At 40.3% G+C, this 18,288-nt stretch overlaps 1 protein-coding gene across 1 annotated transcript; it reads right to left on the bottom strand.

Moving 5' to 3' along the window:
• On the bottom strand, nt 1–17,925 carry LOC130200011 (N-terminal EF-hand calcium-binding protein 1-like). The gene is made up of 12 exons (XM_056423951.1): nt 17,673–17,925; nt 15,299–15,323; nt 9,256–9,364; nt 8,308–8,333; nt 8,042–8,139; nt 4,245–4,503; nt 3,956–4,035; nt 2,897–2,950; nt 2,562–2,674; nt 2,353–2,430; nt 2,095–2,186; nt 1–1,214 (listed from the first exon to the last, which is right to left on the bottom strand). Exons 1-12 carry the CDS (start codon nt 17,787–17,789, stop codon nt 1,186–1,188), a joined length of 1,080 nt encoding a protein of 359 aa, XP_056279926.1. The 5' UTR covers nt 17,790–17,925; the 3' UTR covers nt 1–1,185.
• Nucleotides 17,926–18,288: the final 363 nt, after the last annotated feature.

Raw genomic sequence — 18,288 nt, 5'->3', positions numbered from 1 at the left:
CAAGAGCACAATCATTTAATGTCATCAACAAGTCGTGAACTTTATTCCATGCCAGAAAACAAAGAAAACATCCACTTAACAACTGTATATTCTTCATAAAATAAATGAGAAACATTTTTCTTTTGTAAAGCAAACACAGTCTTTCCTCAAATTATCAGAGCAACCACGGCTCAATGTACTATCATACTGTACATTTACCAATGTTCTACAACAATAACTTACAACAGCTTTCATTACCTACAGTTCACAATCTAAATAGATTATGTATAATGTTAAAACACTCAACTGCTTAATGTCTGTACTTAAAATATAAACTTCTATGTGTGTGTGTATTGTATCCTGACTACACACTGCAAAATGTAAAACAATGGCTTTTGAGATTTATTTCTAGAGTAACAATACAGGCAAAATGCAGACTAACTTATTCAATTGTTATTGTCTGCTAACGTCTCACTACACTTCATTGCACCTCTTAACAGTAGTTTAATTCTACCTTTTCAACTGACTATCAACAATAAAATGTCACAATTAGGTCCACGTCTCATATTTTTCTAAAGTGCAGGAGTGACACAATAACAATTATAGTTTAGATGTGGACCATAATCGTTCTTGCTGTCTAACCCATCAGCTAAAGCACGCTTTCAAAGCATAGTACCACAGAGAGAACAAGGGGACATGCAGGTTGACCCCACCACGATATCTGATTTAGTCTGCACTGAAGAACATATGTGATGGCTAGTGATCGATGGGCAGATCAGCTGTCATGTTTCTATTGAAGTGGCATCAATGACATTATATCTATTTTAAGATATGTCTTGATTGAAATAAACTAACAGGGAGAAATAAGAAAACATGCACACAAAAAAAATCTTGATTTCTTATGTTTCTATTAAATAAAAAGCAAGAAATGTGCCTGTTAAATGAATGTTGGCACAAATCTTCATCACACAATAACATATTGCATTCCCTTAAATCTTTCTCTCCAAGGTTTTAATTGTGTTTCACTCCTGAATAATTTATCTTCACAATATTCTTTTTTATAACCTCAGAGCAAAGCTTTGCAAAACAATCCTGGTCATGCCGTGAGAAAAAAGTGAATATCAAAGAACAAAAATATAAAACAATTACACAATCAGCTCTTTTCTTTCTGCTTTTATTGTGTTAGACAGCAGCAGCTTTGTCCCGTCAGTTGTTGTTCATAATCCACCAAGAGGCTGTTAAATGAAACAATAATTAAGCATCAATGTTTTGTGTCATGGCCAAACAAATAAGAATGACGACAGGAAGATATGCTAAATATCAACGTGTATTTATATTTCTACGTGAGAAAGCAATGGCCTTCTAAGTAAATATCTAACACAGTATTTCTCACACATTAGACCTGCATTAAGTGATTTTTGCACTTTGGGGCTGTGGAAACAAGCTGTTAACACAACAATGGCACATTGTCATCTTTTCAGATGAGATGGCAAATGTGTGTTAGCAAACAGTTTCATATTTACACAATTCATTTATTTCTGGGAACCTGATGAACGCAGGTCCAATATTCACTCTGTGTTGGTCTCCTCCAATTCCTGAGGAGAATATCTCGCTCTTTACTTTCTAAATGCTCCACTATGTTCATGCACGCTAACATTGTGTGCCATTCAGTGCTGGTCAGGTAGCACACACTGGGGTTTTTTAAAGAGCTTTTTAGCTGAAAACAGCAACCGATGAAAGCGGTGAGAGTCAACCAAAACGTAGGAGTTAAATATTCTATATACTAGATAAACATTGATTAATGCAGCTATATTATTAAAGGAATTATTTACCTATAAAGCACTTCCATTATATTGTTTCAAGCTAATTATTTTCCCAGAAAGACCCTCAGATAATCTTGAATCTGAACTGAAAACCTGTGTTTATGGTGTGAGACACATGCAACACTATTGTTCCACAAGGTCATGCTATATTTAATCATTCTCACAGTTTTACTGAAAATAATTATCATTATTTCATCAAATTGACAACCAAATCGAATCTGAATTTGTGTGAGTGCATGAAATAGCAGCCTTCTGTAAAATAGATGTTATTGTCTAAAGGTCTGGTGTCTACCTGGGAGGAGCATGGTGGAGACCATCTCTGGGTCTTCCAGTGAGTTGATAACGCAGCGCTGGAAGGTCTTACTGATGGACGACTGCAGGTAGCTGAGAGGAAAAAGAGGGACGACACAGATGAAATAATCATTTGCCTTTCAGTTATGCAACAATGCTTCAAAGAGAGCCTATGAGCAGCTTGGGCACATGTTGGTTCAGCAGTGATATTCTGAGAGCATGTTTTCCAGCCTAATACGCCGTGACGTTGTGATCCTACCTCATCCAGGAGAGACGGTCCTGCCAAAATTCATACATGATGAAGCATGATCTGTCTGGCAGGTTCTGGACTGAAACGCTAAAGATATAAAGAGTCAGAGAGAGAAAGAGGGCAGTGGGGGGTTATCTCAGGTGTGTGGGGAAATTGAAGCAATGTGATGTGGCTGCATCAAATCACAGAGAGATCTGGAGGCAGACAAAAGCACATACTGCAGGTTGTTTAGCTGGCTGCTGGTGGTGTCTGTGTAGATTTTAAGAGCTTGTCGAAACTGATCCACATCCTTCTCCTTCAAAGACATTTGTCTTTGGACCAGAAGTATGTTCTGGTGAGAGAAAACTAATAATCACATAATCACGTCTTCAAATAAAATCAACAATTAAGGCTTATTTGGGATTTTTTTGTGCATTGCATATGAACAGCTATTCAACAATATTATATATGAATCAAATATTTTTAGAAATTGTGTTTGGTTCTGTTGAAAGATATCTTATGTAATCTCAATTTGCATACAAGAACACATATATTCAGCACACGCAGGACTCACCGAGTTATACGTCCCAGCCAATGTGTCCTCTTTGAGAGGTTCAAGATGTGGACTCTGAAAATGTGGGCATAAATATTTCGGTCAGACATGAGGAGAACATGAAATATAGCAAAACCGGCTCAACCAAACCCGCAGAAGAACAGCCTCTAGTTAGCGCCTGACACATAGTGTTGGCATTCAAAAGACAGAGGATGCTATATTCATATTTTAATCTTTTCACATGGTAGAGATCACTATATTCACATTAACCTTTTAACAGCCTCACAGCAGCCCGGAGAACTTTAGTTACACTATATTCTTGTCTGCATGGCCAAGATAAGAAAACAATTATTATTCAAACTTATTCTCCTTGCAATGCTGATAACTAACCTATAAATACCTCATCCATAATTTCAGATGAAAAAAAACAAAAACTGTTCTTCTTCAGACCTTCAGGCAAATTTATGGTGACATTATGTACATTTCGCAAAATTCAACGTTAATCTGTTATCCCAGTGCACCGATGCATCAATATCTGTGTGAAGCATTGAGAGTTTGAGTGAAGCACAGCATGTGTTCACAGGCAGACACTTATGGATGACCTTTAGTTTAGGTAGTTCAATACCTCGTCTATTGTTGGCCTCAACAACCACATGCACTTACTACACATCATCTCCTCTGACAACATGGACCACAGGGCAAAACTCTACAGACCGAGCCGGGCTCATACGGTCGGTTTGACATTTCTGTCCGTATCAGCTGAGCCTCCGTAGTTAAACCTGATCCTCACAAAGAGCTCTTCTCCCTCATGAGACAAACCTTTTGGCTGCACACATCCGTCTTTCGAACACAAACAAGCTGATGTGATCCTGTGGGCTCATTGAAAGAGCTAAAATCATTAAAATTAAAACAACTTTTCAAATCTCTCTTCACGTATAATATAATGCTATCTCTTTAAGGCATAGATAGACATTTTGACAAATATCTGCTCTCGTGTTTGTGTAAATATGAAGCTAGAGCCAGACAGTGAGCTCAGCTCAGCATGGAGACTGGAAGCCCAAAAACAGATTGTGTACAAACCTCAAAATCCAGTTTGTCAATGAGCTGCTCCAATTGGTTGATCTGGGAGCCCCAGTGGTTGTCTGGCTCCACGCTGACCCCTGACCCCACAAAGACAACAGCAGCACACAACACATGAAGTCTGAACAATGACAGTATATCGAAGTGATGCATTTTGTTGTTCTGGATGACTGTGAGTATCCTCCTGGGCTTATTCGATACAACATTACCTTTTAAATTTAGAGTGTTTTGCCAAACCTTTGCCCTAATTTTCCTCCAGCATCTGAATCTCAATGTCACTGAAACAAACCTGTGGTGAGCATGCCAGAGTAAGGGTCAGTCGGGGAGAGACACATGTTCTTCTGGATGCGTCGGCCGGGGCGTTTGGCCATCCTCTGCATCGGCAGGTCCTCAGGTTTCTTCAGTATCCTCCTCTCAGTACTTCCCTGGTCATGCACCGCCTCCATAGCACAGTCCATTGATGACTGAAGGGACTGCAGCTGGGCGGAGGTCTCCCTCAGCAGGAAGCGAGTCACAAACTGACCCAGCACTGATAAACCCTGATACTCCTGACAGGATGGGTAAGGGTAGACAAGAAGGTAAAGAATCAGCCATGATGCGGAGGAAAGAAATACAATTATTTATCTTTTCAACATTCACTCATTTCTCATCTGAAGGTAATGTTTCATGTGTTTCTGTTGTTGATGTGTTGATTGTTTGCTTGTTAATCTTCCGCTTGATTGATTAAATGAACTGTGAAGAACGCTGCAACTCAAGACAGGCAACTGATTCTTGAAACATGAAAACTGCTAATCCTCATATAATCTCTTTATTCACTGAAAACATTGTATTTTCAGGTGGATTGTGTTTTTAAGATTAGGTTCTCACTTTCCCTTCAAAAAGGGAATAAGATCTTAATTTAACGGGTATCTCAATGCAGTTATTTGGTAAGAGGAACCAAGTTAAAATACCATTATTCCCAAGTGCTAAAAACTAAAAAGGAAACCTGGTGTCAACCTGTTACTGTGTAGATTATCTTAAATTAATGAATGCACGCACAAAATAATAAAAGTCTATTCCATGTCTAGTGCCATTTTGGGACTTTGCTGTTTTTTTTAGCTAAACAAAGACTTTGTGGATAATGAAACCCATCACCATCAACAGCATCCCACAGTGCAACAAATTGAAATCAGAAAGAAATATCTCGGGCACATTTGAAAAATGACCACCAAGCGTGTCGTGATCCTTGTTTTTACACGCTCCGTTTTCTCGGCATCAGAAACTCTGCACTGCGTCAGTATGAACCTCCGTCCTTTTCTCAATTCCTCCATTTATTTACAAGACAGAAGAGATGACCCATCACAGCGGATGTTTGCTTGTTGTCTCGGAGGAAATACAGACAACTAATTTTAGTCTTATGAGTTCATCTTTTTACTTTTTGTTTTTCGAAGCCGTATGAAAGCGTTATTATCAGGGGGAAAAAAGCTTTTTGACCATCTCATAGCAACATGAAAAATGCACGACCCAGAGACAGGCATGGGTGATATCGAGAAAATGTCAAGCGAAAGAGAAAAAGACAATGTGGGAGAAGACGGATGTACAGAGAAAGAAAATAAAACAATGAAAGAGAAGCATGCCTCTGAGTGAATAATAGACTCAGATCACCAAAAGAGGAAACAAGTGAAAGGAGATTAGAGCTTCTGAAAAATGGTTGTATGTTTGTGGTTGCAGTGCTTCAGAGGACATCTGACTCCAGATCAGTTGGACAGCTCAGGGGTTTGTCAGCCTTAGTTACTGTCATCCATGCTACACTATTGCCCTATGTCCCCTCTCTTCATCAGGAAAGCCCACTTCCTGCACTTTCAATAAGTCGCTGGCTATATCACAGAAAATAACCTCTTTAGAAGTCTGTATCCACATCCAAGCATCCATTCATAGTGCACACCCGATCTCTTCCCTTGTCAGATTGAAATGCATATTCACCAGTTGTCTTAATGTGGAGGGAAGCTGAAATCAATACAATAGTGAGCTGAGCTATTGATTATGTCTTAGTGGAAGGTCTCTGATGTTGAGCCTAGACTGGGTGTGCCTAACACAGAATGGTTACAGCCCAGCAGACTCTTTTAACCGCTCTACGTCTCTAACATCCAGCCGACTGTTCTGCTCGACCAGGCTTCACAAAAGGAGTTCATAATGCTCTAATTAGCATGTTTCACAATTCAAGGCTGGTGATGTCATGCGATTCTGTCTCTCGTTCTCTGGAAACAAGTAACGGTGAGGGAAAAGTGTCGCTCCTTTGAGCTGAGAAGCATTGATCTCAATTTCAGCTCCTCAATTAGGATGGAACAAGGCATGACACCAAACGTATGAAAACATGATGCTGGAAACTGGATAAACAAATGAGGAAAACTAGAATGGGCACTCGGTAGAGTGCATACCTTCGCATATCACAAGATTGGGCATTGAATTATGAACATTTTGGCATTAGTTGCATGCCAATTGGACAAAAATGTATCGTGCTATGGTAAAAAAAAGAGTTTGACCTTTCCATGACCTTGACCTTGACCTTTGACCCGATTGATCCCAAAATCTAATCAAATGGTCCCCAGATAATAACCAATCATCCCACCAAATTTCATGCGATTCAAGAACATTTTGACCTGTTCATGACCTTTGACCTTGACCTTTGACCCGATCGATCCCAAAATCTAATCAACTGGTCCCCGGATAATAAACAATCATCCTACCAAATTTCATGCGATTCGGTTCAATACTCTTTGAGTTCTGCGAAAGATTTTGACCTGTTCATGACCTTTGACCTTTGACCCGATCGATCCCAAAATCTAATCAACTAGTCCCCGGATAATAAACAATCATCCCACCAAATTTCATGCGATTCGGTTCAATACTTTTTGAGTTCTGCGAAAGATTTTGACCTGTTCATGACCTTTGACCTTTGACATTTGACCCGATCGATCCCAAAATCTAATCAACTGGTCCCCGGATAATAAACAATCATCCCACCAAATTTCATGCGATTCGGTTCAATACTTTTTGAGTTTTGCGAATAACACGCATACAAATAAATAAATAAATAAATAAATACACGGCGATCAAAACATAACCTTCCGGCATTTTCAATGCGAAGGTAATAATAGTCAAAGGAATCAGCGCAATTATGTGACAATGAAAGACACACAAGAGTCTCAAATGGGAGGATGTGACATTCCCTTAAGCAGCATCGTACGGTCAATTATTTCTGGTATTGTATCCTGAAATAAAACGTGGCTTTCTAGCTACAGAACTACAAACATTCTCATCAGCCTCTGCTGGGCTTTTGTTTATTGCTAATTGGCAGATGATAACCATGGCAAGCACAGTATTCCTGCAAAACATTACAATGTTAGCATTATCATTGTGAGCATGTCAGCAGGCTGCCGTTGGCAGGCTGCCATTTAGCTGCAAGTCCTGCTGAGCCTCACAGAGACATGAGCACGGCTGCAGTTAGTCTTCATCTTGTTTGTACTGCTTGTCGGTGAAATCCAGAAAAAAAAAAAGATCTCTAAGGGAGGTGGAACATTCGCCCATTTCTCATGATTTTCTGACATTTTATAGACTACTACACAATTAACACTATAAAAAAACAACTAAAACAGATTATTAATAATGAATTTGCAGTTCTACGACAGCCATATAAATCAATAAATCGACCATACCTGCAAACAATATAAAAAGATTCACCAAGACAAACTGTTGCCAATGTGTCTCACACTAACATGGTTGTTTCTTAAAAGCATAGCTGGTGCTGTAAGGTTCTGTGAGCTCATGCTGGACAGTTCTCTTTTCCTCTGAATAGCCGCCCGACGGCAGAGTGACCTCAGAGACCTCAGAGAGGTTTTCACACTGACAGCTGAAGCACAAACAAAAAAACAGTGTGAAAGTCTGAATGCTCGGCAGGATAACAGATGCTTATAAATTGTTCTGAAAATGGTCTGAAAGCTGTTGAAATAGATAACGTGATGATGTCATGCAATATTTAAATCCTATCCAGCTGTGCCAATTTCAAAGATGCAGAGATAGATCATCACCATCACGATCATCACGCACCTCTTTAGTTTTATCCATGGCCTTCAAAATGGCCACATTCAGCTTATCCAGAGCAGACAGGACGTTGACGTATTCCCCCAGATGTGGAGTGAAGTACTCTGGAGGAGAACAGGATTTATTCAGGTAAGGCAAGTTTATTTGTACAGCAACAACAAGGCAATTCAAAGTGCTTCACTTAAAACCATTAAAAGCATCAACATATAATGCAAAAGAAAACATTGACATGATTTTATAAGAGAAGTCAACCAAGAATGACACACAATTACCTGAGAGTTTGTCTATGTCCAGGTTGCTATATCAGGCAATGGGAAGAAGACAAAAAGAGAAATATGACTTTGGAAATGTTATTTCCCATCAGCTTTGTGTTGTAAACTAAGAAGGTGAGCATTACACCTGTAAAAATGATACCAGTCATTATGTTTGCATGTTAGCATTTAGCTCAAAGCACAGCCTCGGCCACCAGCTGGTCTGTAGACTCTGCTTTTCTTGTTGTAGCTTTCCATTTGAAACAAGGTGCAAAGGTTAAGGTGCCGTTAAGCCAAGGCACTAAGCACAGGACCACAATGCCTTGCAACTAAACCTAAAAGCACTTCATACACACGTCATGTTTTTACAATACGCTGTCGTGTAGAATGATTGACTTGATTTACTCAGACATTGGCAGAGGAGGGCCAGATGTCTTGGAGAGCATATTAGTGTTGTTTTAGCTATATTTTGAAAGATGATGGCTTTAATTATATTTCCTTTAACATTTACAGCAATACACAGTTTGTGTTTATTTGTTTGTTTTGTACTGCAAACAGGTCGTAGCGAACACCTGAGAGGTCATTCTTCACTTTGATTGGCTGGTACTTGTCAAGTGTCATTGGCGATGACACTTTATTCCTCATCAGTGTTGTGTCTACAATCACAACACAAAACCTCCTCTTGGGTATTTTCTTTGTACCACAACACGTACCAGATGTCATTTATTTCAATAAATGTTTTTCAAGAATGGTTGGCACAGGCAATGTTTCTCATCTTTCACAATCTTATTTGTGCTCATCCGTGTGCAGACACAGTGCTGCAAACTCTCAGGCGCAAATTAAGGCTCTCGATGGAATATTGACATAATCTTCACTGAAGAGAGGCTTTGACTGCCAGGCAGCAGGAGAGCTGGATGGGCTACAGATGGCAGCAGAGTTGGAGCACGTCCAAAAGGAAAATCAGCTTACTCTGTCTGCCGCCTGTCGATGGAGCCGTACAGCTCCTGCATCTGGTCGTCAGTGAGGATACCGTCAGTGAAGTGCGACTGGAACTCCGCCAAGGACAGCTTCCCGTCATCTGAAAGGAGACCGTGAAAATTACAACTGGCTGCAGCCTGAAAGGTGTTATCCCCCAAATGAGGAGTTTCTTCATAATTTAATGTAATGTTAGCGGGCCACTTTGGGTTCACGACGCTTTATCAATTCCAGTGAAAACCTTGCATGTGCTTCTGAAAACTGACTTCGTTTAGCTCTGTCAAGGACAAAATTACACGAAGAACTCTTTCCCAATAAAATTAATTAGACTTTGGCAATAAGCTCCTATTCTGCAACTCCATTAATGCAGTCAATTATTATTTGTTTGTGGTGTGATACAGCTGGAAATCCAATTATTGCTCTCGGGAGTAATAATTACCGTATAGTGGCACATTTGCTCTTTAATTGACACAGCATCGCTGCTTTTATTTCCTTTCTGCTGAAAACTGATACTGCACAATAATATACCCACTGTTATCGATTTCCAAGACAATCAATTTCTCCTTTTTTAATTGTCACAATCACATAGGCACATGTTGCACATGTGTTGACTGTTTTTCAGCTCAGTCGCACCTGGAACCATCCAGCCACTGCTGCTGAGTGAGCAGAATGGGCGTGTGCTGTCTGGAGCGGTGGTCAGTGATGTTGGAACTGTTCTGTCTCCTTCCTCTTCACCGAGAACCACAGAGAGATGTGTCCTGGGGACATGGTGGAGTGAACCATCCGCTGTGTACACAAGATGCTGGAGTTATTCTACCAGGTCTGCTGGGTGGCTCCATCATTTGAAGAAACTGGTGTCCATATTGGACAACGGACCACCTCTCCACCACCTCCTACAGGACAGAGGAGAACATTCCTGCCGGTGAGGCACAGTTCACCTCTTGCCAGCTAACCCTTCTTATATTTTGTGTTTTGTGTGTTGCTGCTACTGACTCGACAAATTTCCCCTTGGGGATTAATAAAGTATATATCTATCTATCTATCTATCTGAATGAACCTATTTCCAGTGTGTGTTAATGGCAGAGGATAAACACAAAGACAAGTGAGGGATGAAGATAAGCAGTCTGCCTCTGATTAGCAGCATCTTGGGCCGTGTGCTGCAGAGCCCGTGTTTAATAAGTAACATTAACATTGAAAGTTATTCAACCATAAATCTCTTCTTAAACTTCCCTGCAAAAATGTTCTTAAACATGAGGTAGGAGTAAACTCAATCTGTTGCATCTATGACTCATTGTCCAGCCTCCTCCATCAGAACTGCTTTGGTGTATATTCACACCCAATTAGACACTCAAATACAAGTTGCAGTGCGGCTCAGATGGTCCATTATGCAAGCGTTCGCTGTTTCTCAGGGAGTAGAGTGGAAGAACGGTTGAGCTTCTCGCTGCACAGACAGTGTTTGTCTCATTTGCAGCTTGTGCTTGGCCTGGAAGAGTCTGTTTCTAAATGTAATCACTAAATGAGAATGTGCAAAAGTTAACGCTGGAGGAACTTAATGACAATTAGTATGGAAATGACTCGTCAATTAATTGCTTAGTGCGACTCTCCTCAAATGAGAATGGTGCAGTACTGTAGGTTGTTTGATCTAACACTTCCAAATGGCTTGTGTTTTAGAACATTTATTTTGCAGGGATTGATAGATTAGAACAATCATTTGGATAATCGGTTCATTCATTTGTAGCTTATCAAGCAAATATGGCAAACATTTGTCCCTTCCTTGTTCTCGAACGAGGGGATGTTCTGCCTTCTTTTTCATGTCAATTTCTTTTCTTTTTTCTTTTGCAAAATAGTTTTTACTTTGAAGTGGTTTGGTGTCTTTTAACGATATGTTACAATGTGGTATGTCAATGATATTAGACAATCTAGAGTAAGGAAAAGAGCCGGGGTCTTTCATCAACATTCAGTTTCAAGACAGCGAGATTCAATGAAACAATATGCAGATTTTGAGTATTTATTTATTTAATAAGGGCCAGTGCACATTAATAAAAACATTTCTGTATCCCTGTAGTCCCGAGAGGCAGATTTCATAAAACAAACCTAAAAACATAAGATTACATATACAATGTACGGACAAAGCAAATAAAAAAAGGGAGAACTATGTTAAATGGACAGAAGAAAAACATCCATGTCAGAGACACAGAACATAAAAGCAGACACAGCCAAACAACAAAAAAGACATACAGTATATGTAGGTGGAGTGAATGGTCGACCAGCAAAGTCAAAACATACAGACAGCTGACAACAGACGTATAGTCAACAACTGACAGACAGAGCGAAAGTCCAATAAGGACAGATTGAGGGCAGGTAGGAGCAGTTACGGTCTCGTACTGACAGAGCTGGGTACTAACGAACCATTTCTTAGACTCAGCTTTCAAAGAATTGTATGTTTAGAGATCTCTGATTGATCCTGGAATGCAGTTCCAATTTATTGCAGCTTGTACAGAAAAAGCAAACTGACTGAAAGCACTTTTCCTGAGAGGAACAATACAATCCCCTCTTGCTGCAGCCTGTGAGCCGATATCCAGTTTGTGTGGTGACAAATTGTTTGAGAGGAGGAGGTCAAGCCGCGTATAATTTTATACAGACATGCACATATTTAATCAAGTCATCCCAACTAAACAAGTTCTATATATTTTAGTATAGGACAATGATGAGAGAGAACTGTTTTTTTATCAAGAGTTTTGAGTGTACTCTTTTATAATGACTGTAATTGTATAAGAGTAGTGACACTAGCATGTGACCAGGTTGTTAAACACTAAGTGATCTGGGAAATAACCATAGAATGCATGAATGTTTTAGTTGCCTCTGTTAACGCGTGAGAACCGGAAATTAGATTGAATTTGACCCGATTACAGACCTTTTTCACCAGGGATTTGAAAGATAAATTAGAATAAAAAAGTACTCTCAGATACTTGTATTCAGGTACAACCTTTAGCCTCTCTCCAGATACAAAAACACCCGGTTCTACACTACCAGTTTCTTTTGGTAAAAAAACATACATACTGTTTTGAATACATTAAGTTGTAGACAGCATTGCGTTAACCAAGTAGTTTCATGAACCATGGATTTAGTGAGTTCTTTTTCCACATCTTCCATTTTGCTACCATGCAAGTAAATTACAGTGTCATCAGCATACATTTGAATATTGGTATCAGGACATACTGATGGCAGATCATTAATATATAAAGAAAATAGCAATGGGCCCAGGACAGATCCTTGCGGGATGCCTGTGGATAAGTGGAGGGCAGTGGATTGATAGTTCTCAATTTGGACAAACTGTGATTTATTTAGCAAATATGATTCAATCCATTTAAGTGTACCTGAGGAGAAATTGTAACTGTGCAATTTGGACACAAGAATACTTTGATTGACAGTGTCAAATGCCTTCTTGAGATCAAGAAACACAACTCCAACAACACCCCCTTTGTCTAGTAGAAATTGAAGAAACCGGTGGCCGTCTCAGTAGAATTATTAGCTCTGAAGCTACCAACTTCTCTGCAACCTTCAATACTGTTGGCAGGATACTGATGGGCCTGTAACCAGAGGTAGGAAGGCGATCTCCATCTTTGAATACTGAAACAACAGCAGCCAACTTCCAAACACTGGGAAATACGCTCTGAGAGATTGAGATTTTGCAGCAACTGATCCCCAAGCTTTGTGACTAACAACTGTCAACACCTGTGCAGGAACATCGAAAGTGTTGCTAAGACGGATGATGAATAAGAACCTCACGACAGAATCGAGGCAGTTTACTAGTCATCTCACACTACAGCTCTATTTGTCAAAGTCTCCTGAAGGCAAAGAGTTCACTCATTTTAGAAGACTAAAACATAATTGCTTACTTATCAGTGTTTTTCACCACTGCTTCTGCTCTATCCAGATGACAAATCAGAGTTGCAGTTGTTGTGGCTGAATTTCTACCTTCTTCGGCGTTACTTTCTTCTTGGTCGATTCTGACTAATCTCTTAACCTGATGCATATAAACTTGTATCCCTCACCTATCTGACTGCTGGTGACACGCCACAGGATACTCACACAATGGACCTCAGTAATCACCCACAGGACACAGAGAGTTTGGATCAGAGTTCAATTGACGTAGATTTATTTGTAACCAACAGTTCCACAAATAAACCTGAGCTGGGTCCGGTATTAAAGACAACAACCTCCTCCACATCTGTCTTTTCCCAACTCCCGAACAAACATATTGACATATTATTTATACCATCACACTCAATGCATGTGCCGCCTCCGTCCACTCCCTCATTACATATTAGTACTCGTCACTCAGTGTGACCTCTGTCCCAGTCCAAGCCGGTTACTTTAAGGAATGTGGAGGTTTCTTGCTGACATCTCCCCCCTCGTTACTTCTCTTATCGTTATTGTGTCTAAGCCTCCTGGTCCTCACTCTGCAGTCTCCTCTCTACCGGTTAATACTGGACCAGCACAAGGCCGCTGGATCGATCTGTGTCTGGCGTTGTTGACCGTTGTCTGAGGGAGAGAGCTGTGAGTGCTCTCTCAGTCATCTTTGTTGATGTAATTTAAGCCTAATAGAACACAATGGAAAAGTTTAATACACCCTATGTATATATGTTGTGGAAGCACCCAATTTGAAACATTTTAACTACCACACAGTGAAAAATGTGATTCTTGTATCATTGTTCAAATCCTTGTGTACATCTCTGAGCTCAGTGAGCAGCAACATAAATGTATTAGAACCTAATCGCAGCAAAACGACGGTGAGTGAAAGCTTTCGGTATCTACTTCATGTTCTTGCAGTCAAACAAAAACACAAGAACAATTTTTGTGTTGCTTTAAACTAAATGTAATTCCTCATTACAATAGCATGGAGGAATGAGAGTGAGGCTGGTTGGTAGCCAGCCCTCATTACGTGGTGAAGCCGCAGTGCTCGAGGCGTATCAAGGCGGCCCACTCAGTGCTGATTGGTAGGAGGCACTTCTCTCTCGGGTGCACGTCTCAGTGAATTTGTGAAGACGAGGAACCAAACAGAGCTCAACTGCAACTTGAAGATAGCTCCGACAAACATACGGCAGAGTTCTCTTGCCTTTTTTTATCTGCCTTCTGGCTACAAAGGCTGAATAATAAAAGCTTTGTGTGAGTGCTGGAGGGCGGCGGGTGGACACCGACCACTATTCTATTAAAATGTTACCGACAGTATGTTGAGCTTCAGCCGCTGTGTTCCTCTCCTAAATCACAACTGGGAGAAACACAAATCCTGTCTAAAACTTGTTGTTTGTATCTGAATATTTCCACAGGAGCTGTGCTGCACCCCAGACGACCCCTGCTCATGGCGGTAGATGTAGCATCATTAATTCTGCTCTTATGTAAGCCATTCTCCATCCTCTGGTGGAAACCGATCACCTTTTGTTGCGACTCTATATACATTAATCTCTCGCCTTTTTTATTTTTACATTCCATTAAATGGAGGTGCAGTGCATGAATTAAAGAAATTTTAAAAAACACTTTTCATGTTTGTCAGCACTGTTTCATGCAGAGCTGAATGCTATTTGAGGTGAGGGAAGGGTTTCCTTTGAAGTAAAGAAATTAATTCAATGTAACAGTGACATGTCTGCATGGGGGGGGGGGGGGGTAGCATTAGGTGGAAGTCTGAAATGAATTGGTAGACTTATGGGTAAAATGTATTATCTACTAAAGCCACATTATAGCACGATGACATAGAGGTTGCATAAGGACATCTTTGGAAATCACTGAGATGAGCACTTCATGGCAAGTGACAGCATCAAAGGAGTCTGTCAAATCCAATCACATCCCAAAACCAAAATGATGCAGCTGTACCTGACCTTGGATATTTATATCTTCCCTACTCTGATGTCATACTGATGGCATTGCAACAGAACGATCCACCACCAGACTCACATGAATCCCCTCAGAGCTAAAAACAAGCCACCTGACCACAGACATCAAGTTTTAATTAGACTTGTGATCCAATTGGCTTACTCACCATTTTTGTCTGCCCGGCGGAAAATCTGCAAATGAGAAAAGAGTAGCATGTTAATGACAATTAAAGAGAAAAAGAAAAAGAAATACAAACACAACATAAGGCAGCGAAGTGTTGAGCAATTAAAGGGAAAACAGATCCGTGAGCTTTTTTTTTGGCATATTCTGTGTTGTTATTTTTTCATGCACAGGAAAACATTGGAAGAGCTGTAGTTTCCACATTTTAATGACAAAATAAACATGAGACATCTCAGGAAATGAAAAGCTGACATTTATGTGCACCTGTGTGGTGCTTTGGAACAATAGTGTTTATTTTATTATGCTGAGTTTATGATGTTTCCTTCGTTTGTGCAAAACCATTTAACTTAATCTCCCGTGTAACATGGAACCGGTGAGACGTCAGTGTTTTGTGTTTTGTGTGAGATTAGAGTGGCACCTCTTTCAGAGTGGGTGTTTTTCTGTTTCATCGCCCTGTGGACCAACATTGTCCAGTGGCTGGTTGATTAACTGTATCTCACATACAGCTGTCACCTTTCAAGCACATCAAAGTGTGAAGGCCTGGACATGCTCTGCTCACTTCTCCTTCATTTAAGACACATTTAGTGAGCCTCAAAGAAAGCTACACAAGAAAGAGATATACCAAATGTGTGTACAGAAGAAGAAAGATTGTAATAAATATCTCAGGAACCTGAAATGGTTACATTTAGAGTGCAATATAAGGATTACAGTAGTGTGTACATTTAACATGTTTGCTGACCTTTTTCTAACACATTATATAGTTTTAGGCATTCCCTAAAATTCCAGGCAACAATGGTTTTCATTGTGGTAAAAATCCCTTGCAGATTCTTGAAACTTGATTATTTGTATGTGTATAATTAATCGCAGTCTGCATGTTAATGCAGTTCATGGGCATATTGTTAATGCCTGAAAACAATAATGAACTAAAATAATAAAAATGTGATGTTTACTACGAAGGATTACACAAACTAGAGGAAGACAGTTTCAATGTGTCTGGACTGTTGGTCTTGGCACAAATGGCAAATAAAAAACCTTGAACCTTGAAACTTAACTGATTATTGGGACTAATACCAATATTAATCATGTGTTTCAAAATATCAGATCGCTTCTTTTGAACGTTGATTCCACTGTTAGCATCATTAGCTGCTATCCACCGGCTCATGATGTAAACCGTTGAGAGGCAACATGTTTCAAATGGTCTCCAGAATTAAGGAGTTGTCGTGAGTAAAGTAAACCATGCAACAAACAGCTGGTTTGGCCCTTTAACTCCAGGATGACTTTTGGATGCATGTGTTGGTGTGAAGCTCCATCACAAATTTTAAAAAAGGATAATAAACTGTAATGAGCTTTTCTAGAGTGAGAAAAGAGCAAAGCCCTGCAGGTGTCAAATGACAGGTGCGTTGGATAATGATCACACGTTTACTTTCTGCAGCTGTTAATTAGGAGAATAAATGGCCATCCATTGGCCACTAATAGGTTAGGGAGGAAAAGGGTTTTGCAGTGTTGGGCGGGAGGGAATAGATGCTAACTGCATTTAAACCACATTTGTACTTGCCGCAGTCTAATGTTCACCTCGCTGGCCAATAACCTGCCTTGAGGAAACTGGAGAATTTTATTTACAGCCAGCTGTCAGGGAGTTTAGGCTGGGAAATGATGCTGCTAATACCTGAATTGTATTTAAGTCAGCAAACCAGATAAAAAAGGCTCAATACATAAAGCAGAGTTGAGAATATACCATAATACATGCATGTACTGCTTTAGTATTGCAGTCTTTTGTAGGAAGGGATAACCTGCTATTATATTTTATACTATAAAAGCCGAATAACCAGACAGCTCAGTTCGAGCATTTCTATGCATGTAAATCCAGTCCTCTGTCAACTGTGCAAGCAATACCCTGATTAAATAAATACAAATTCAACATCTAATATTCTGTTTCTGTTTGGAGCTGCAAAGGCAAGGCTGCATACCAGATCATGGTTTATATAGACACTATGCATGTTTTATGTAGGGTACAAGGAGCCTCATTATCATATGAGAATAACCAAATTAAAACCACGACATTATAACGCTTTACAGTGTCAGAGGACTGTGTTGTGGCATCTCTTTTGTCATTCACGCACTGGCGGGCATGCATTCGCCTTTCTTACATAATAGGGCATGCTGCACATCAAGCACGACGTGAATGGGAGGCTCAATAAAAAACATTCATAAAGAGCAGATGACGGACGGTGTATGACTCATTGTACGTCTTTAATATGACGACCCGTCACGCATTAACCGAATGAAAAGCTATTCTCGGAGAAATGACAAGAGGGTTTTATAATACCACCTCAACCTCACAAAATGCATTGTGTACTTACATCATGAAAAAGGGAGATGCCTTGATTTTGGTTGTGGCAAATCTCCTGCTGCTTCCTCATGTGTTGGTGCTTTGCAGACTGGAGACACATGGTGATCATCTCGGCGCAGGCCAGCATCTTGCCGCTCTCGATGCGAATTATTTTATAAATGAAAAATACAGTCCTGTCCCGGTGTTTGTTTTGGGAGGGCGGGAGTTGTTGTCCTTGTCAGGCTGAATGGTGGATGGTGATGTTGGATCGGTGTTCCAGTCGGGATGAGATGGAGCCAGCCTGCCGCCCTCCGCCTGCTGCCCCGCCCCCTGGTAGTTGACAGCTGCAAGAAGGACAAGCCCCGCCCCTCCACGAGAAGCTGCAACGATTCATAAAAAGCACCATCTGCTGGTGAGAGCGCGCGCACACGCACACACACACACACAAACACACCCACACACACACACACAAAACACACACACACAGTTACAGGTTTGATCCAGTCAGTTTAAAAGAGAAAATCCAACCAAAGAAGCTCGAGCTGAAAGGCAGCATAGGTCTTTTTATTTGAACTTGCAGTGTTGCAATATTCTAAATATATTCCCAATAGATCAATAACTGTTTAATAAGTATGTATGGGCTGAAA

The sequence above is a fragment of the Pseudoliparis swirei genome, chromosome 9, assembly GCF_029220125.1.
Source record: "Pseudoliparis swirei isolate HS2019 ecotype Mariana Trench chromosome 9, NWPU_hadal_v1, whole genome shotgun sequence".
NCBI lineage: Eukaryota > Metazoa > Chordata > Actinopteri > Perciformes > Liparidae > Pseudoliparis > Pseudoliparis swirei.
Note: the sequence above shows the minus strand (reverse complement) of the source record. Positions and strands in the feature narration are given on the sequence as shown.

Excerpts from the sequence above, each read along its gene's own strand:
- LOC130200011 (XM_056423951.1), bottom strand. The coding sequence starts at position 17,789 with ATGCTGGCCTGCGCCGAGATGATCACCATGTGTCTCCAGTCTGCAAAG. Across the intron at positions 4,504-8,041 it reads CCATGGATAAAACTAAAGAG|GAGTATCAGGGTTTATCAGT; the intron begins GTGCGTGATGAT and ends CCATCCTGTCAG. Across the intron at positions 2,187-2,352 it reads GACCGTCTCTCCTGGATGAG|CTACCTGCAGTCGTCCATCA; the intron begins GTAGGATCACAA and ends TTTTCCTCTCAG.